Source organism: Acartia tonsa, chromosome 2 (genome assembly GCF_053477335.1).
Source record: "Acartia tonsa isolate MP-2025a chromosome 2, ASM5347733v1, whole genome shotgun sequence".
Classification (NCBI taxonomy): Eukaryota; Metazoa; Arthropoda; class Copepoda; order Calanoida; family Acartiidae; genus Acartia; species Acartia tonsa.
In genome coordinates, this window is record NC_137261.1 from 25,609,486 (window position 1) to 25,632,654 (window position 23,169).

General features: G+C 30.9%; 1 protein-coding gene across 1 annotated transcript in view; it reads right to left on the minus strand.

The window, feature by feature from the left end:
* LOC145312486 (muscle calcium channel subunit alpha-1-like) overlaps positions 1 to 23,169 on the minus strand; it is a 188,716-nt gene that overhangs the window by 134,856 nt on the left and 30,691 nt on the right. The window contains 9 exon segments of the mRNA XM_080151743.1: positions 2,826 to 2,866; positions 6,275 to 6,378; positions 7,285 to 7,336; positions 11,767 to 11,845; positions 13,305 to 13,365; positions 13,750 to 13,838; positions 19,414 to 19,490; positions 20,164 to 20,210; positions 20,659 to 20,781. Coding sequence (XP_080007869.1) covers positions 2,826 to 2,866; positions 6,275 to 6,378; positions 7,285 to 7,336; positions 11,767 to 11,845; positions 13,305 to 13,365; positions 13,750 to 13,838; positions 19,414 to 19,490; positions 20,164 to 20,210; positions 20,659 to 20,781 — 673 coding nt within the window.

Sequence of the window (23,169 nt, forward strand, 5' to 3'; positions counted from 1 at the left end):
TGTTGGCCATGACAAAGTTGGTTTCCATAATTAGGGTTGGTCCGTCCGTCCGTCCGTTACAGTTAGCTTTTTTCGTTAATTTAAACAGGTTAGAATTGTCCTATCGATTTCAAACTTTATATGCTGATTCCTATAACAGTTAGGTACGACTTAGAAAGCGAAGCAAGTATCATTTTTCAGTATTTTTCAAGTATCATAGCTGTCTATAGTTGATGCGATAGATCATCGTTTTTAACCTGTCCACCTTTAAGATGTACCACGTATGTATCCAAAGTTAAGCTATTTGTCATTCAAAAGAATATATTACTTATTGAACACAGTAATAGTGTCTGACTGATTATGACGTAACAAAAAAATTAGCCAATGAGAGGCCACTATAAATTTTACCATTGGTCAATAACGGCCTCTCATTGGCTAATTTTTTTTGTTACGTCATAATCAGTCAGACACTATTACTGTGTTCATTCTATAAATATGAGATATTAAAAAAGGTCTCTTTTGATCATGCATTCACAGAAAAAGATGTAATTAGCCTTTAAAGCGAAACAAAAATATAAGAATTTATATTTCTTTGCTACCAAAGATTTCAATAACTCCCACACTCAGGTTTCAAATTATCAGGGATGTGACGATGGGCAATTAATTCAATTCAACAGTTCTCGCTAGTAGGCCGTGAAAACCAAATTTATCCAGAAAATTTTAGAAAAAAGTAAGTGTAATTTATATAGACAGAGTAGATACAATACAATTAGGAAATGTTCATTTGGATATCGTTTGATCAAAATGATCATGATTATTAAAAACATCATAATCACCGAAAATATTTTTTTGGTGACATTCCGCTATTTCGGATATAAATTAACAATAAATCAGAAACAACACTTAACAAATTAAATTTGTTGTACTGTAATCAAATTATGAAATATCAAATAGCTCTTAAAAGATAAAAAATCCTGTTCATATGCAAAGGAAAAAGGGGAAGGGTGAAAACTAGTTTGAAAAATACACAATTAAAAGAGATCCCAATTAAAAACCTTCCCACGATGAGCCGAGGGAAAATCAGCTGTATGTCTAAACCTGTTTTTAATGTGCTAGTAAAATTAAGTAATCATAAAAGTCATATGTGCAACTGCCGAACCCTAATATAAATACTAACTATTACTAAATATAGAAAAGTTAACATTTTTAACTTATTAAAAAGAAACTGTATAAATAGAATATATGTTGTCGACCTTTGCTTCCTACTTTGAGCTAACTATTAAAAGTTTTTGTTTGGGGCTATATTTCATATCTTATTGTGTATATGTATATTATAGCAGGGAGGAAGGGGACATGGGTTGGGTATTACACTAGTCCCAAAAGTTTTATGATAACGTTTTCTAATTAGTTGGCTTACAATTATGGGGACTTTAATGAATTTTGATGGTTGGTTTAAGTTAATTGTCCAAACGTTTGTAATCTACTGAAGGTATAATTTGGTGTATAATCATTAGAATGTACATAAATTATCGGCCATTGTCTTATCCCTTTAGATCTCTGATATTGTAGTATATCTTATTAAATATGCATCCCACCAATAGAGTTATAGAAAAATAATAGATAATCCTTGGAAAAGCTTAATTTAACGTGTTGGATACCAACGGAGTTACTCTATATGTGTTAGTGACTGTCTGTCTGTCTGTCCTTCTGCAATACTTAGGTTGTCCAAATATCAATAAACCTTCAAAAAACAAACATTCAAAAAGAAGAAAATAGTGTAAGCAATTTTAGCAAGAACGCGCCAAGAGAAAAACTCGACTCAGTAAGTTAAATGAATATGTATTAATCGGGATATGACAAGTATAATACAGTTATCTCTATATATCCTTAGCGCACAATTTCTTTTTTTCTCATTTACTATCTTCTTCTGGATTGATATATAAATGTTATCTTCCTTTTTCCTTTATTTTCATCTTTTCTTTCCGTTGTAGCTTTCTGATTTTTTTTACATTTTTAAGCTTTAATGCTTATGACGTAACCGTCCTTGTTTAATTTCTTAAGGACTAACATTGCTCATTTTAGCTACTTATAAGAAGACTTTAAGCTGTTATTTCTTGATCTATAATTAGCTCATTTCTGTTTGTCTTTCCATCTTTAATAAAGGGTTACTAATAAGTCAGACCTATCATACATGTAAATACGAAAAAAAATACTTTAAGTATGACATATATTTAGCTAATTGATAAAAAATAAATTTTTCAAATGCTAAATTCAATTTTGTATTTTCTGTTCTAGTTCTGACAATAATTGTCTTATTTGGTTCAATGTAGATTATTATTAATTCTATTATGAAAACGCAAAATTTATTCTTTTATCTTTAATTTTATATAAGAAAATGCAAAACCTATTCTATTTCAGTTTTCAGTTTTAGGTAGATTTCCATAAGAAAAAAGTGGAGCAAACAGCATCTCCCCCCATATACAGGTAGGGAGGGGACATTTGACTGTAAATTATACTAATTATAAAAATCTTAAGATCAGCTTAGACTCAATACTTTTATTAAATTTTGATTAAATCTTCAAATCTAATAGGATCCAAACTTTTCAACCGATGATTCAAATCAACAAAGGGTGATTTTATTTATCATTGTTAGGGATTAATATCAATTTATTGTCGTTTTCTGTTCTACTACTTTTAAACAAAATTGTTCTTGTCTTGACAGAGTATAAGTACCGTATTTAAATTCTATTAAGCTAAAAGTCTAAATGCTTTCTCTATCAGATTCTAATAAACATGCAAAGTTCAAATTATAATTGTTTTTCATAAGAATCCACTTAAATTTATACGCTGTGGATTTATACGCAAAAGGTTTTGTAATTTAATATGTCTTTGGTATTTTTTAACAAGGATAATATCGGTCATCATTAGCGCAGCTAACAATGTTTTTGAAAAGACAGACAAATTGAAAATGACACACAAAAAATACCTTTATTAAAGAAATCGAATAGTTTTATGTAAATTATGCCATTTTATAGGTAAAATATCTCAAAACATCATTACAAGTTTATTAAAGTGTTACTAACTGTTTTAGGAATCAACATAAATAGATTGAAAATTATAATACTATTCAAACATGCCCAAAAATAAAATTAAAGGACGGACGTGCAGACAGTCCAAAGTGTAGAAAAACTATTATAGACTAATTATTTTGGGTAATAAAAAAACTGAAAAAAATTAATCTCATCATTTTTAGTCAGTTTGACATTGACAAAGCTTTTGACGTAATAAATGAAATAATTCCTTCTGTTAAATCTATCAATGTTGGCACAGAAAGATCCCCAACAGCTCAGCTTAACTTCCTCCGCCTTTTCTCCAGTGTTTGACTGTTCCTCGCTTATCCTAAATGAGAAAAATTAATGTTTATGGAATACCTAAGAAGCTCTTAATAATGACTATTAAAAAGGGGATTTAATAAAAAAAAAACTTTTGGCCAAAGTACCCAAATAAATGGTCCTTCGGGACACTCTGGTCAAAAGTTTTAAATGTATCCCCTTTTTTATAAGCACTTTAAAGAGCTTTAATACCTGATAATATCCTTTGGGAATGATTGATAACAAAATAGAGCCAGAATACCTAAGACACTAACATCACAACCCTTTAATTGCCGAACATTTTCTGTCTGTTTATAGTAATGAGTAACGCCTGATATATGGGCAAAGCATTCTCTTTTTCTATTGTTTATTTTGAAGTAAATATAAATTTTAACGTCTTTTAATTTTACCCTTCCCGACAACTTGGGAATTCGCAATACGTTTTACTCTATACTTGAGATTATGACTGCTAAAATATTTTCAGAATTAAGGTCTAATTTGCTTGTTTAATGATTTTAACACCCAATATAAATTCTATAAAGCTTACACTCTTTCACTGTCTTGTCTCTAACTATACAATAGTAATGACGTTTTACTTTGTTTTTATGGATAGAATATACAGATTTTCACAGTATTACATTTCAAAGCCAGCTACATATTTATAAATTACAAAAAATTTAACCTTTATCTTATTGCCATAAATCTCAATTGGAGTAAATGTCACTTTAAACATTACTGAAGTTCCAAAAAACATGTAAACACTGGAATTATCATGTGATTGGTCCAATAATATTTCAGATCTTACAGGACACACACACACATCGAGCTACTTTGGTTTTGTTTAAGGCAATGTGTCTCAATTGTGGTCTAAAGCTTAGCCACGTACATATTAAGCAATGAACTATACCGTTGACGTCTTTACAGTACATACTAATAATTCACTTAAACAAACCTACATACACGTACATACACACACACACACACACACACACAGAAACACACACTCATATATATATACTGGTCAAACAGCAAAGTTTTTTTTTGCTAGGATAAGTCTAAATTTGCCAATGAGAAAGCAAACACAAAGTTTGTAATGCAAAAGGGCAAAAGTTTTTGCATAGAAAATGGAGGGAGATGGTTATAATCAATCTAATCCTTTTTCGCTTGAGGTAGAATTTCAGCCAAAGTTTTGTTCGCACTCTATTTTGTTGCTGATCTTCTTTTGAAAAAGCCATGTGTGTGTGTGTGTGTGTGTGTGTGTGTGTGTGTGTGTGTGTGTGTGTGTGTGTGTGAGGGTTTGTGAGTGTGGGTGTGTTTGTCTATAGATTTTGATGTTTGTGCAAGATATGGTTTTTGTGATTTGTTTGGGTGTAACTCAAGGATGCAAGGGAAAACATTAACAAAAAATTGATCTGTCTCTCAATTTTCTTTGTCTGAATCTTCAGATTTCAATAACTGCTAATGCTTCACATAGGACCCGAGATAGTTTTAAGCTATATTTAAAATTTAATCTTTAGGATGATTTTAGACTATTTTCAGCCCCAAGATGCTAGGGCGCAGTCGCTAGTCAACAATTAAAAGTAGTAAGTTTTTTTAGGTATGAAGATTTTTTAAATCAATGCAATGGTCTGAATTACATGCACTTTTTAGGGAAGCCTAAAAAATGTCTTAGGGTGGTTTTAGTTTATTTGTTGATCTACACTAAAGGCAAGTAGAGAAGTAACTAGTCTTTTTTATAAAAGTGACGAAATTTTATCTGTCTTTAGAATAGGATCTCAAAAACCAATAATGCGAGATGGTTATCCTTAATAGTTAAGCTTCTTATAGGTCCGCCCAGGGAATGTTTATAACTCTTAGTGTAGCGGGTACCTCAACCCCCAAATCCTCACCCCTCATTTTTTCTTCGCTTTATCTTTTCAAAAACCAAAATTTTAAGTGGATGGCCGACTTTCCCTACCCATTACTTCAAGTGCCCCTAATATTTATAAAATCGTGCATTTAGTAAATGTTGGAACTGAGGAAAAGTAAAATTTAATCCTCATTATGCTATCCCTCCCTGGTTCTAGGTACTTTACAGTGCGTTTGAATGAATCAATAACAAACAGAGATAAATTTACTTAAAACCAGTGGCGTGCACAAATTTTGACATGGGGTTGGATACACCCCCCTTTGGCACGCCACGCCATTGCTTACAATTATAAAGTTTCTAAGCTTTTTAAATTGTACCTCATGTTACATATATAGGACAATCCTGACCTGGCTAAGTAAACAAAAAGAGCCAAATATAATGTCCGGTCGCACAGACGGGTGTGCAGACCATAATTATAGAAAAAATTTGCTTTTGAAAAGATATATGTATTTAGGATATTTTGTTGTTTGATTTTTGAAATGTTTAAATTATTGTAATTTGCGTATGTACTTTCTTTTATCTTCTAAATTTCAGAATAAAGAATAGATATTCATTTTTATAGAACATGTACTTCATGTACATAATTTAAAGAATATAAATATTGTAATTATCTTCATGAAGTATTTACAATTTTAAATACAAATTATAATAATTTTCTGTCTTTCTGTCCGCCCAAAACTTAAGATCAGATAAACCGCTGTACTGATTAGACTTTTCATGAAGTGAAATTGTCCTGTGATGGTTTTAAACTATTTCCTTGGGACAACACTTCCTAAAAATACCTTTTTTTTTACAGAAATATTCTTTCTACATCTTAATTTTACCTAAGTAAAAGAAAAGAAACTATGGTTTTTTGTAAAATTTGGGAGTTTACCTACATTCTCTTTTCGGGCAAAGCTTTAAGTTTTATTGGGTTTCCTGTTTGCCAAATCGGGGGGCTGAATAATGCGTTGATGTCTTTTCTACAATAAGTTATGTATGTTAGTCTGTTCGTTCCAATTGGGTTTATGGAAACAGAGTAGAGAAGATTTGCAACATTTTTTTTTTATAGAATTGAGTTAATCTGTACCTGATATTAGGATCCATATCATCACCAACCGCTAACCATTCCAAATACCCCTAAATAAAATATAAACTGTTCAAATTGTTAATTAATATTTTTTTGCATGGTGTTATAACGAGTTATTATTAGTGGATATTTAAACTAATGAAAGCATTAGAAATAAAGCAAGAATTCTGATTTTTTTTTATGATAGCAGATAGTTCAAGATATTCAATTGTTGCTTTCCCTCGAAGTGCTTAGCGAAGTGCTTAGCGCCCTCTCTTGATTTGTTATAAATTGAAAATAGCGGAGTCAAATACTTTTTATAAACTAGTCTCTGTTGGGGCCCTCACTTTGGGGTCTGTAACCCTGCAGGGTACCCTGAACACAAAACAACCTAGCCTTGCCTAACTTAAAACACAAAGACACGAAAAACTACATCCTTCTCCTTTATTCTTAATAAATATAAGATAGATAGGAGGGGTTTCTGAGTTCGACTTTGCACTTTGAGGGGAAACTGCCATTTAATTATTTAGTGTTGTTGTTGAGATTACATGATTGAAATATCTATGTATTTATTTTTCTTAACTTTCATACGTTTTTCGTAGCAAAGCTACTCTATGATTCATTTTATCTGTCAGTCCGTAACGCTATTGGAGAAATGTGATTTTTACAGATATTATTCAAGATACACGGCTGTTTTTTTTTGTGTTTGCATTCCCTACACCAATGTGTATTCAGTACTTTATCCTAGGGTCTTTCATTCACGCTACAAGATATAAATATTAAAAAATATATAAAAAATTTCGATATTCTTGATTTTAACAAATGACATTTAAATAACCTTGTCCGTATTCCAATCTATGATCTTTTAATGCTTCATTACTTATGGATGTTGTCATCCTTGTTGATACATAAATTCGCAGACACAGACAGCATAAAAAAGACATAATATAACTTAATGTTTTGTATATTTGTTTCACCTTCATATCTTCTTCTATTTGCATTCTCATCTTGTTTTTCTGATACACTCCTCTGAAAATTGAATAGTTATTTCTCGCATCGTATTACAAACGGCTTTCCGCGGATATAGAATGTACAATTATGAGATTAAAACCAGTTTTTTTTAGCCCAGAGGTGCCGGAGGCACCGGCTAAAAAAAATGGTTTAAATCTTATGATTGTACATTTTTATATTCGTAGAAAGCTGGATATAATTCGATACTAGACATAGTTTTTTCGTATGGATGAGAACTGGTTCCTTTCCACCGGATTCGAATGAATACGAGAAAATGTATTTAATTATTTAATTTCCAAATATTAAATATTATTCAAATAGTTTTATGATATGTCAAATATTAAACATTTATTACGCTGCTTTATATAACAAAATAAACTAGAGGAAATAAGCAGGCTTTTAACCAATTACATGGATCTTACACCAGATTTTCATGTTCTGTAATAAAGTGAACTCTGTAGCGGGCTAGAATAATGATCTCATTCATCCCCCTCCTTTAAATCATCTTCTTTCCGCCTACTGGATAAACGACCCGACCAGGTGATTTTTCTCCTGTTATATCATCCACGTATATTCTACATCCATTTTTTAACCATTGGTGTTTATCAGGGGCCGGGAGGTTGGATAAAAACCCTTGTTAGGGAGTAAATCAAGAAGAAAAAACATTACACTTATTTCGACACTTAAGGTTCAACATCCCCCCTATGCTAATTTCCTCTACACAATCTTACATATGTCTTTAATCACAGGGGAGATATTTTGATTACTTTCAATTCTTTATTTATTACTAGCGGCTCCACCCCTCTAGGAAGCTTCCCTATAAAGGAGAACCATATCGGTTTAGCGAGATCCTTCGGTACAGACCGACATATAAACAAATATCCTGTTACTTTATTATAAGGCTAAATCTGCCCTTCCCTCCAAGCAAAAATATTTCTTGTACAAAAAACTAAGTTAGGGTGAATTTCTTGTCACCCCATAATGACGCCCATATATGGATGAATATTATTATTCCTAGTTTAAAAGCCCGGGTTTAGGATGCATCAAAGAAAATGTGGTGTATTCTATTAGTTAGAAGAACATTATTTCAGTTCCTGCTCTAAACTTTGTTAAGTTTTACAGCAGTATCCTGTTGGTTTACAGAAAATAATTATAAGCCCCTGTAATAGAGACATGGTATTACAAAATTGTCTGGTCGTAATAAAACTTTAGAAAATTCAAGCATAATATGAACTTCTTCAATTTTATTGAATGTTTTTATCCTTGTTTTATAGAGATGGAATATTTTGGACTTATTGGGACACTATTAAATTTTTCCTACCTAACTTGCAAATTGTAAAAAAAGCTTATCCCCTGTACAAAAAAGTATTATGTAATATGTGGTGTTTTAAATTTAAAATAGTTATTCGGCTAACGTTTTGAATAACAACAATTTAAAATTAACCCAAATATCAAACAAAACAGTAATTTAATGCATTAACAACATTATATTAGTATTAACTAACACCCTAAAATTTTCAGTAAAATTGTTTTAAGGTGTGTTAGGGATAATACATCTTAACATATAAATTGCACATTTTAAAAGTGATGTACTGGAGGTGGGGGGGGGGGGGGAGGCGTGTTATATACAAGAGGTACTATATTGTTAGGTATATGTATATAGGTGTCCACTTCATACATAAATATCATAATATTCAAAAAAAGGGCCTCAGACTGGTAAATTGACGCGCAAAGAGTGCCAAAATCTTTTCTTTCACCTCTTAAATTTAAATTTACTTGAAACCCTTTACTTTTTTAGGATGGTGTATCAGGGGTGTTATCCATTGTCAAGGGAGGTGACACCTAAGGTGTATCCAACCCCCTATATTTTGCCAAAAATGTTGGTGTTATCTGCACGCCTCTTACGATCGATAAGCTGGTTAAAACTGGTTTTAGTCATTTTTATACTCGTAGAAAACTGGATATAATACGATGCTATACATAATTTTTCAGTAATCGGTTTCGAAGGTTAAAAGAAAATAAAATCATTCCCATCCATCCCTTTTATCCTTGATTTGTTTGTATGTTATTGCTTGTGATCTTTCAAACTTTGACATTAGAAATTCTAAAATTCTGATAAATAGCTCTCAAACTTTTAACTATCACTTTGTAAACTCTTGCTCTACACGTATGTATCTTATCTATCTATTTGTTTATCTGTCTATCTACCTATCTATTTTTAAAAATAATGTGTTTATAAGTTTATAAAAGCCAAGTATAATTTCACTAGTGGCTTCGCCCCTAGCCTCTAGGGGCTTTTTTCCCCCAAGAGTTAATTAAAAAAAATCAAGTACCTTATGAGAAGCCCCTACACCACCACTAATTTTAAATAATAATAATAATAATTGAGATTTTTTTTATTTTTGGGGGGGTTGGGGGTGTCCCACCAGGACCCACCCCCCAAGAAAATAGCCTAAAACCACCACAGGACCAGTAGGTATATTCCCTGAAGAGAAGAATCCGATCTGTTCAGTTGTTACCGAGATCTTTAGGGACAGACGGACGGACGGACAGACAGACAGACAGAGAGACATCATTCTACTTTGAATTATAGATTACACCACACAACAAGTTTTATGCCAACCATTACAAATTATCCTCCAAGACTAAAGAAAAAAGGATTAAAATAAATGCATCACTAGTAGCTGTATTCCCTGAAGGTTGGAGCCAAATCGGTTCAGTGGTTACTGAATTTAAGCTTCAGACGGACATACATCAATCACTTTGTTATTATTGATAACAAAGTAAATATTTATTGAATATAGCTTTAAAACATTCTATTATTTAGATTTTAGTTTAACAGAATTTATGAATTTATAATTGTTAACAATTAGTCGATTACCTACTCTGAAAATAAATGACCTTGTTATTCTAACATATTCAAAATAGAAAAACATTATTTCTTTGAATACCTTAATACACCTTAATTACTTTACATAATTGAACAATTAAAAGGAACATAATGGATGTATAACTTGCCAGGCTGAAAGGTATTTGTAAAAGGACCGACCAATAAGCGTGCAGATGGGAGTTGAATGGGAGAATTAATACCTCCCCTTAATATTGTAATTTGAGAGTGGGAGGAGGACATATCTTGACAATAACCAAGTTGCCAAATATTTCCAAGACCAATTTTTTTTCTCCAAATCTATGTCCGTTTCTAAGAAACATTATGGGAACCAGCCGTCTTTATGTTTTTTTCTAAGGATTTAAATTACTGGTAAATATCCAGTCAATAATAGCACGTCCGTTTGTCAGTTTCGCCTTAATTTCGGCTGTCATTGAAGACAGATGTCGTGTATTTTTGTGAAGATTTTCTTCCCTAAGGAGCAATGACTTTGTCATGTTCGTCTATATTGCTATACTAGGGACTTTACCCCTAGTCTCCATGGGCTTTGCCCCATGAGGTAATAAAAATTAAGTTGCCCCCACTATTTTCAAACTTTACGAGAAAAAAATGAGAGGATTTTGTTTTTGTTTTTTGGGGTGGTTGGGGGTTTCCCAACCCACAAGAAAATAGCCTAAAACCAATACAGGACCAGTAGGTATAGTCCCTGAAAGGTAAAATCCGATCAGTTCAGTTGTTACAGATATCTTCAGGGACAAACGGACGGACAGACATCGTTCTACTTTGTATTGTAGATATTACGCTTTAATTTATTTTAGGGGTGATTTCTCTTGGGAGGGTGGAATTACCATCCGCCAAAAAACCTACCCTGGATCTACCTTGTTAAGGAAAACCATATAGGTTCAGTGGTCAGCGAGATCCTTCGGTACATACACGAATCCTGTTACTTTATTATAAGGATACTTATGAGCTTTTATACTTCAGTATTTCAACATTTATATTTTTAAAGTGGAGCTACTCTATTAATAGGGCATGTTTATACGTCCGTCCATATATTCCTGTATCTTTGAATAGTATAAATCCTGCCTAATCTAATTAGTAAAAGTAATTGAATACTTAACAAGAATCTTGTGTAATAAAAGGTCAATCCTTTAAAAAGTGTTAATATTTAAATAACACCCGGAAAGGTCAATCCTCAAGATTTTTAATTGAAAACGTGTCCTTTCCAATTACATACAAATTAATCAATTAAATTTAGGCTGACTTGGTTAAAATGCCATGGAAAAAAGTAAATAGAAAAAGATATTACGCTTTACAATATATAAGTGATTTTTTGATAGATGAAGGAGGGGGTGTATGATTTTAGGCCCACTGTTGGCATATTAATTTACCTGTCGACTAGCTGTATGGCTGTCATAATATCGACATATTGAAAGTCAAATGACATTAAAACTACATACTTATCTTGACATAATAAGTTCTCAGTTTTCTAACAAGGGTTATCAAATGATCAAGCCTTGATAATCATTCTAATGTATACTAACCCCTGCGGGAATCTTACCTGCTGGCAGCCTTGGCTCTTTCTTTAGAGAATTCACCAGATAAGACACCAAGAATCAAATTCATGACAAAGAAAGCACCTGCAATAATTAGGAACTACACATTTTTTCGTAAAAAATGGGGAAAACCCCTTTTGGTATAAAGTAATTAATAGTTATTTCTCGCATCGTATTATAAACGGCTTACCGCGGATATAGAATGTACAATTATAAGATTAAAACTAGTTTTTTTAGCCCCAAAGTGCCGAAGGCACCGGCTAAAAAAACTGGTTTTAATCTTATGATTTTACATTTTTATATTCGTAGAAAGTTGGATATAATACGATGCTAGACATAGTTTTTTCGTATGGATGAGAACCGGTTCCTATCCATGGGATTCGAATGAATACGAGAAAACATTTTTACTATACAAACAAGGATGACAACACCATTGAAGGGACAAACTAACAAAGTAGGTTAAAGAATAGATGTTCAGTTATCATATCAAAGAAGAAAAATAGAGATAATATACTAAATCTCAAATAAAATCACGAAATCTTTGATAATAAGGTTTTTTAATCTTGACCGATAGACAACAAAAAAGAATAAAGGATAATTCAAGATTCAAAATGTCTAATATATTTGGTGGTTAACACAAAAAATTATAAAAGGAGAAACAAAATTCTTACAAAAAACTTTTTGTTTGATGACCCTGTTGAATTATATCAGCTAATTCAACAACGAAATTAATTAGGAAAAAACCCAAACCTATACATGTTTTCAGCTGTCAACACATCGTAGAATTAACAATATTTACATCTGCCTCCCAAATATTATTTAGATTTCTTTCGCTTGTTGGTTATACCTTATTCCTGTAATTATATAGACAGTACAACTAATAACTATTATCATTATTATAATACTTTTATAGTGGTTTCCAAACTTTATTTTACTTCATACAATAAAAACAAAACAAAAATTCTCATTGCAATGAAGCAACTCATAGTGTCTCCAAAAAAAGTAGACAAATATTATAACGCTTTGCCAAACTATCCCAATTGACGTCATATGTGAATGGAATATGACATCAATGCTTAGAACATTTATCCATTTTTTATGGACACTTTAAGCTGCTTCCATTGCATTCTATATTCTTTTCTGTATTAATTAAAGTTTTTTTTCTGGTATATTTTCGTCAATAGAAAATGCGTAAAAGACATATTGAAGTTTTTCCAACATGGCATAGAAATTATTTACACAATGAAAACAATGAATTCATATAAATTTAGTTGGCCATGGCCTTAGTACTCTCAGGGCTAACGAAGCAGAAATAAATCCTGTATCGCTTCGAAACCAATTAATATCTGCTGGATTAGAATCGGTTCCATCCAGCCAAACTGACAAATCATGCATAGCATTGTAATACAGACAATTTTCTACAAGTATTAAAATAAAAAAACATAAAACTAATGCCTGTTTTGTTAGTATGGGCCTTCGCTCCCTCGTGTATAACAAAACTGGTTTTAATCTTATAAGAAAAAAGAAAAGTTAAAATTTTTACCTAATACAACCAGGCTACAGAAATAGCTCCATTGCCAGCCATGCCCCATAGCATCTTGAATCTATCAGAAATAAATAAACTTATCAAATATTCTTAATAAAAACTATTTATAAATAATTAATAAGAAAATACATTTCAACAAACATGTAATTTATGATAAAACTAACTAGTTATTTAAAATTTTGATATTTTTCATTAATTCAAAATATTAGCCATATATATTAGTGCTATACTTTAGGATTGAAATATGTAAAATATAATTGGTAATAAATAGAAACGGCGTTTTCCCATAAAGAGCATTGTTGAGCATTTATAACCCAAAAAAACATTTGGGCGGTGGTGTTTTCATTTGTTTAGAGGTTATATATAAAAAAAAATATTTTAAAAATAATGTTTGTGGGATTTTCATTGTTTTACAGACACTTTAATGGAAACTAAATCTTACCCAGTATAAAACATCAGTCCATCCTTCCAGGGTAACACATTGTAGCACCGTCAACATTGCCAGGATAAAGTTATCAAAATTTGTAATACCTAAAAATTTAAATAATATATCATCTTTTTAATGTGATCGTTCCTATAATTAAAATTAGGGATTGGAAATATTTATTTTATTTTATTTTAATGCAACGATAATACAATATAATTTTGGAATTCGTAAAAAATAAATTTATTGTACTTATCTTTTGGTTATCATATGAAACATTCAAAAAATATCTATAAGTTTTTTATGGATATTAACATTCCTTTATAGATGTAAAATAGTTAAAAAACACAGCATATTTTAGACATGTTTAGTAAATGTAATCGATCAATTAATATACTTTATATGAAGTACCAAGTTTTTTTTTGTCTGTATCTTAAAATTTGGATATAAACTGTACCCATTTTTTAGGCTATTTTTTGCCCATTTCTACAATTTCAAAGCGCATCCGCTAGTAGAAAATATAACAGTGTCAGTGATATTCTTTTCTTTTATTGAAAGTCAACCAAATGGTCAGACAAACTTTTTTTTATATAGAATCGCTACGCAACTAAAAAACTTTATTCCAAGAAGTACATTTCAAATTATGCAACAGAATTTAGGACCGACTGTGAAAGTAAACTAAGTGCCCCAAATTCTTTGTCAAAATATGTCAAAAATAAATTTAGTTGAAATCTGTGGTAAATGATGTATTTGCAAGCAGCTATCAATCTTTTCCATTATATTCTTCCAATATTTTACCATATAAAACATTATGCTTGTGCTGAAAAAAGTTAAACTTTCGAAAAATAGAACCAGATAATTAAATAACACATACCCCATAAAAATATTTCAACCACCTCTCTAAAAACACCTATGAAGCTACCGTTTCGTAGATGATAATCTATACTGTTTAAAAATAATGCTTTAAACTGAATTAGAAAAAATACGCTAAGTGTTTCACAAGGATGACAAAGGTTAAAAATCATCTAGGTCATAATCTATCTTTTCCAAAAAGGATTCATTTTCCCCCGCATATTTTACGTAGTGTGTCAGATTGTATTCAAATGCGCTTATTAAGTCAAACTGTTCATAATTATAGTCATTTAATTTATATACATACATTTGGTGAACTTAGTAATAGTGTCTAACTTTTTATCTTCGTGAAGTAACAAAAATCCATTTCTTTTTTAGGGGTTTCCTTTCCCACCTCCCCTCTCATCCTTCGATTTTTGTTACGTCACAAAGATAAAAAGTTAGACACTAATACTAGGTTCACATTTGGTTATAATTAATCACAGTTTTACTAAACTTTAACACACAACTATACGGAAAATACGCAAAAAAATAACTCTCTTTTTTAGTAATAATTTCCCAATTAGGAAATAAATTCAAATATCTGTGCTATGTTTAAGGTGTATTCATCTTGAATATTGCACAATAGGATAGGAACAGTATTCTGAATAATAAATATTAGAAGGTTGCAGTCGATAATTCCTTGTCTTGTGTATAGATAAATAGCCAAATCCTATAGAGTCTCTTATGCCTGTGCTAGAAAACTACAAATTTGATGAACTGGTGGCTTTTTGACAATACGAAAAAAAACAAGACTTAATGCAGACTTGGGAAGGTAGGTTTGAAGGCTCTAATACCCCAACTATTCCAGACAACAAACCCTTTGATTGCACAACCATTGTCTTGAAGTCCTAACTGTGCATTACCCCGTCCCGTTTTAGAAATATTTTGTTAAACTTCTTGTTAAAATTTAGATGGTACAAGAGCTTTAAAAACAGGTATTTTTGGCAAATTTTAAAAACTTTGCAGTGCTTCTCCATCGCAATTTTTGCATTACAGAAAAAATATTTTGCATGGGTCATTATTTTGGGCCAACGACGAAAGGTTGCGCTAATTTTGAATATTCTTATTATGAAAATTAGATTTATTGATTATTTATCTCCTTGCCAGGACATAGAAAGGTCTGTGATCCAAGGTCTATATCCACTTCTCTTCCCAATAGCTATATTTTCAAACATTTTTAACTTTTCTTTTCTATCTCCTTTTCTTTTTTATTTGTATATTTTCTGTGTTGTTGGTCTTATTTTCAACAAAAATCCATATAAAAAGCTAATTTGAGAGAACAACTGCAACTCTGAGAATTAGCCATTTAATATGGTATATGTACTTACAGCCATGGCTAAGAAACCACCCGTGTGGGTTCAAATTTTCGCTTTGTAGTCGTAATTTTTTGCAACTTTTTTGCAAATTTTCCAAAATAATATGGGTTGCCTGCAAAGTGCACATAGTTGACTAAACGGCGACGAAGTCTTTGTATGTGAAATTAAATATTAACAAATTTAAGCAGTTGAATTAAATTTAATTTTTTCGTTTTTCAATTAAGTTATTATGTTGACTTATATTTGTACTTTGGCATTTATTGGATAAATATATTTGTAAAAGACATTTATATAATAAGTAAGACGTAAAAGAAATGAAATTTAATGAAAACTACCTTTTCATTGAAATCAAAATTCTCATTTTTTTTCCATTGTTCAGATTCTCCAATTGAATTAATTAGTATAGCTAGTTAAAAGGTTGTTAAAACATGATATGGAATTTACGTTAACCATACATGCAAAAAACGTCAATTAATCAAATCACAGAAAGCTTTACTATATAAAAATATCAAAGCATATTCTACTTTTGATATCTTTTAGCTATGAATATTCTTAAATTAAGTTATAACTCATTTCGATTGTCTGTTCGCCTGTCAATAAGAAAATGTCCTTTTTTTACTGTTCAACTCTTCATCTTATAATTCAAAATGATATGAATTTTATCTACAACGTTATTATATTTTCCAAGAAAAATAAAAATAATAAAATGTAAGTGAGCATTAATTATGTAGGTGAATGAGTTTTATTTTACAAAGCAGAAAGCCTATATGGTATGCAAATAGATATAATATATCTAGATAATTAATCTGACCCCATTTTTTGTAAAACTTAGAAAGAGAATCTTTGCAGACGAAATCGTTGTTTACATTTTGTTATATACGAGATAAAGGTGTTGAACTTTGATACGATTTTTTTTCGACAATTGAATTTTTAAGAAAGCTAACTTTATTCAAAGAATTTTACCTATTAGGTTTTTTTGTTCATAATGCGAAGGAAATGAAAAAAATATGCTCTTACGTAACAAGATCTGTAAAATGTTTCAACCAATGAGATGTCTTGAATGTACTGCCAGTATTCTCCTATTGGCTGATTTAGACAATGTGTCTCTTGATTATCTCTATTGGTATGCACATTTAATATAATGTGAGTGTGGCGACAATTATGATTATTCTATTCTTTTATTGACATTAGTGTCAAGTATTTATTTTAATACACTTTTCACGCTTCTGTACACTTTTATTATTTCATAGTATTACAACTTTATTGTAGCATACCTACTTCATAACTTTGTCTGCCTGTCCGTCAGTCTGTAATGCCTTGGAGGTAATGAATTTTACACGGCTGCTATTTCCTTTAGATTGCTGTTCATGAAGTTTCATTTGATAAACTTCTCAGTCATTGGTTATGCTCTGAAGAGACAAAGAATCAACAAAAGAAAATGTTATTTTCTTGGCTGCTAATTAAGATAGTCGCAAATCTGTCTATCCTGTTATATAAAGTCGTAAGTTGGTTTTGCTTAGGATTTAGATAGGTACTGATACAAATGAGTTTCTCGGGAAGCTTTAGATAGATCCGTGTCATTGTTTGAGGTTATTTTATTGCTAGATTTAAACTTTTGGATGGTTTTAGGCTATTTTTCTTCCTTTCCCTAGATTAATGTGGCGCAACAGCTAGTTAGAATATAAATTAGCCCTTACTTTTATAGGAAAATAGTAGCTCGTTAAGAATTTAAGATCAAGGCTGCACTTTTTGTATTAAATCTATGTTCCGCTAGTTTTGAATGTTGTTATTTTTGCTTTAGTGTGTTTTAAATGAAGTTTTTTTTTTCATAGCAAAATATTGAATTGGCTTAATAGTGTGTTCATAGAAAATACTTAACGACTTTAATAAATGGTCGTATTTAAAATGTACAGTAGTAATTTAAGATACAAATACTAATACTAATACATGAGATCAAATTGACAATATGATTAATATTAATTATTACTATTGTTGTATATTGTAAATCATGATGATTATAATCGGGTTCATAAAAGGTAAGATCCATGTGATCCAGATTCCAAGAAGGCATGTAAACTATCCACTGTTACAAGGAAAGCTTGCCTGTAAAGCTGGTTCCGGAAAAGAGTAATTAATGTTAATAGTAAAATGGTGATATTGTTTTCAGGAGTGGTGGCTCAATGGTGGCCCAAGCAGGACAAGGTGGGTTGGTTCAGGTATAGAAGTATTAAACCATAGTAGTCACGTATGATGTAAATATTAATATTTGTTGGTAAAAAAATTAGGTATGGTGTTCTTCAGTTCCGATTTTGATTTTTGGTCTTATTGAGGTTATATGTAGAAGGGGGGGGGGGGGGCAACTTCCTCTCTATCTAAAAAGATTTTCCATTAAAAATCAGTAACTTTATAATGGGCTTCTATACTTCCGACATGCGTAATCGAGTGAAAGAGAAGCTTCTGAAATGAAAAGTAAAAGTGCAATCTACATAAAAATGGAAAACAAAAGAAAAAAACCAAATTCCAGCCACCAAACTGTATTTGCATGTCACAAATGATACCTCAATAAAAAAAGAGAAGCCATCATTTGGATTGCAAATTTTTTGCACCGTGAAATTGCAGGAAAAAGGGTTTAATTTGCAGCACCCAAAGCTGAACCCAAATCCTGATGACAATTCACTTTATAATAGAAATAAATAGCATTAGAGATTTTTTCTTTTATAATATTTCCAGCTTATGTATGCTTATTTTATAAATACAAAAAATATATAATATAACCTACCTATAGCATAAATTCATCAAAAAACCTTGAATTATAATTTGAATATGAAATATTAAAGCTTTGTATAATATATTGTATTATTATTAGATTTTTTAATTGTCATAGAATTCATTATTCTTTTCAATTGATGTACTAACGTTCTTTTTTAATAGTTTCTGCGATTAAAATATAAATTAATTTTCATTCTATGAAATGTAATCTTTTAAGGCATTACCCCCAAATATGTATGACTATCGGAAATACACAGTACAAAATTACCATAATGCTCTTTCATTCAACCAAAAATGTGGTCGACAAGATTGGTTTATAGGATTGTACAGCAAACAAACGATTTGATAATCGGTAACACAAAGTAGACTGATATCTCCATATCCGTCCGTCTGAAGCTTAAGATCTCGGTAACCACTGAACCGATTGGATTCTACTCTTCAGGGAATTTACTTACTAGTCATGTGGTGTTTTTAATCTATTTTCGTGGGGGGTAGGGACATCCCAACCCCTATCCCTCAACCCCCTAGAGGCTAAGGAAGAAGCCACTAGTATAAAATGTAAAACTTGTCAATTTTGGGGCCACATCATATCGCAACTGTTAGAGTAACTAGTTGCGGATGCGTTTACGTCTGTTTTATTTAGTACTCTGTAAAGCCATCGTGGCCTCGCCCCTAGCCTTTAGTTATCATCATTTTTTAGTACCTGAGTTAGGACCTTCCCAATATTCTTTGCACACTTCTCCTTTCTCTCCATTACATTGGTAGGCGCCTCCACAAGGTCTATACAAATTCATTATATGTTTTGGAGTATTCCCTCAAAGTGCCTTTTAAGCACTGAAGCCCCCTTATATTTAAAAAAATTAAAATAGTGTTAGTTTTTTGTTTGTTTGCTTATTACTTATAGGGTAGGTTATATTGAAAACTTGGTAGCCCTGCACATCATGTTTTGGCCATGCGGTGGATGGTAAAAGATCCCTCCCCCTTTAATTCAACATGTTAAATGGTAGTGGGAGGTTTGATGCTAAACAGGATTTTTGAGGAAAAAACGCCTAATAATGAATCTGCTACACAAGTCTACTGTGTTTGTCAATGGTCAAAATTATTTTATATTTTTTCTTTGCCTTTACATTACTTTTCCTCTGTCAGAATTTGATATTATTTATTTCTTTAAAAAATTGTGTCTGTCATATCCCTACGTATAGGTGAGGTAGGATGTATGTCTGTCTATCTGGTTGTCTGTCTGTGTGCCTTTCTATCCGTCTGTGTAATGTATGTCTGACTGTAAATCTGTTATCTTGGGTGTCAATCTGTTTTAGCTTGACACCCACCTTTGATGTTTCAGGGGGGGAAGGGGTGTAGAGGGGTGGATACACCCCTTCTGCAAACTTATGTTAGTAAGATATTTGATCCTTTATTTGTTTATATTAGATTTATTATGATATAAAGGTTTTACCTTGGATCAATCTCCGCCAGGATATTTGTCCCATTTTTGAAACAAGCCTGATACAACAAAATAAAATTTGTACTTTGTAAATATTGAAAGTATAGAAAACAAGAATGACAACAAAGCTCATCAACTATTGTAGAACTGAAGTATCTCCAATGGCGTCATATTTAATTAATTTTAAAAATTCCATTTTACTTGTAAATATATTTAATTTGTTACAATATTAGAATCAAGTTTTGCAAGTAATTTTCATGCGAGTATAAAATCAAATTGAAAATTTTCTCTTTTTTTAATATAATTCTAAGATTTTTTTTATTTAACACAAAATTAATATTCAATTGAAATCAATTGATTTTTATTTATATATTTTAAGCAGAGAGAGAAAGAAATCAAAGTGAAACGCCCATCAAAATTTTTAATAATTCTAATATCATGATTTTGAGGTTCCTTGGACCTGTAAGAAGCTTCACTGTTTATGAGAACCATATCTTAATTTAATACCTTATGCATTTTGCCCATGAACATCTCTAGACCAATGATAGCATAAATTATGATAACAAACAGGACCAACAAAGCAATGTGGATCAGAGGAATCATAGCCATCACTATAGCATTCAGTACAACCTAAATAGCATAATCAATTATCATCATGATAGAAAGTCAAGGCCACGATTGTCCAAGCTTTTTTTTGAGAGAGTGGGGGAAGGTAATAACTTCTTTACTCTCCCCCACCTGGTCAGCTTGATAAAAAAGATGCTTAATGACAAAATAAATCTTATTCAACAGTTTAATAGACACGAACACGAAAAAATGCCCCCTTATTTAAAGTCATTTTTAGAGTTATATTTAGGTATGGAAAGTAAAAAAAAGAGTACAAACCTAAAAAAAGATAAAACAATATCAACTTTGTAAAAAAGCTTTTGTAATTTAATGATGTTTTTGGCAGGTATATGAAAGTTGTAAAACATATACATTCAATATTTATAATGTATTTACATAGTTCACTGAAAAGGATATAAATATATTAATTTAAAAATAACATCTGATTTTATATATGAAGAAAAAATTTTTATTTAATGAACCAAGGCTTTTTGGTTTGTTTGATTTGCCCATTCTATGCCAGCATTGACCAATATTTATTAAAAGTCATACAGTTGACATAAGACCTTAATTTGAATATTAAGAATAGTTTTGACTTGGTAAGATTAGTTTAAATACCATGAAACATTTCTTAAAATTTAATTCTACAAAAGTTAAGATATGTCGTCAAAATATACTTTTTCTGTTTTATGTGATTATTGTCGCTTTTCGTGGGAATTTGTTGGAAAAAGTGCGAGAAAAGTTTTCTCCTCAATTTGAGTAAAATGTCACTTATGATATTTGTTGTGGTGTCAAAGTTTTGGTGGCAGGCTACTGGGGAGCATAGCTACTCCACAATTAATTTAAAACCGAGGCTTTAAATCCTCCAATAAAATAGGCAGGACGTTAGTTTGTATATATATCTGTCTGTCGGTTCCAATAAATTTGTGGATCGGTTGTCTGTTTTAAAAGGATTAATTTACGAAAAAGCTGTAATATATGTAAATTAAGTATATACATGGATTTAGGAAAATCTTCTTATTGCAAAAAAATGACGATGTTTATTGTGATTAGTCGCACCATAACAACATGTTTAAAAGCTTTTTATATTCTTACATTCTTTCTATGAATACAATTTTATAAAAAAACTAAAACTTGGGGAGAAAAACGTTAAATGTAAAATCTAGTTATTGATTCCTTTAGTCATATCACTAACCATTAGAGTGTTTGATGATTTATAGACGTTCCAAATACTTGTAATTTTATTAATAGCTGTTACTGCAAAAAAATCTATCTAGACTTCGTTAAACCTTAAGAGTAGTTACTCATTTAGAAATGTAATTAAAATTTAAAAAGCTGGATTTACATAAAAATGAAACCTCAAGTCTTTTTTTCTCAATGTAATTATTTAACTTTAGCCTTATTATTAGATTATCAAAAAAATCACAATTCCAAGAAGATTGAAACCATCTATCAACCATATAATATTGAAATAAGAATAAATGTAATGTATGCCTTATACATAATTCAAACCTTTATACAAAACTTTGGGCCCAAACTTTTGTCATAAAAATACATAGAGAAAGTGTATTGTTTAATATGATGCCGTTCAATTTTTGCACGGATCTGCAGGGACTTAAAGCCGCAGCCGTTTTTTTTGTATCTGTTCTAGTCATCTGTTCTCATATAGATGGAAAATCATAGAGAAAATTAAATTGATAAACAAACAACATTCTTAAATTACCTGCGGGTAAATCATTAACATTTACCTAACCTAACCTAAAATAACCTATCAAAAGCTTATGTGACTTTTGTAATATGCAAATTGAACTCGGCTAATTACAGGGTTTTTTTACATTTGTCAGGTAAACTAAGATAAAAATACCGCAGTCGGTTTATACTGTTTTTTTTTTACGGTTGCTAATGCCTACAAATTTTGTTTTGTACCGAATTTTTTTGCAAAGTTTGAGCTTATATATACAAGACATTATTTATAATATGAGTACATGTATAGTTTACATGTATAGTTTATATGTATTGTTTTCATCATATTTGTTAAAAAACTTATTTATAGGTATTATATAATTACAATCTTTGCTAGTAATAAAATAATTGATTTAGAAGTCAAATTGATAGATTTTAAGAAATTCTGCATTTTCTATGTAAGAAAAATAATAAATTTACTTAATTGAATGACTAAATTTGCTACAAACTTAAATAATAAAAAGCGGTTTCCCTAGAAATAACCATAATCGAACCCAGAAATCCCCCTTATTAAGAAATAAACTGAAAATAAGGGAAGATAGATCAGCAAGGTTATGGCCGACTGCAGGTCCAGGCATAGGAAGAAATACCCACCTCTTTAATTTAACAATCTGAACGGCCTCCACACTCAGAACTGTTATGTTTACCTGTAAGCTGGGCACACCAGAA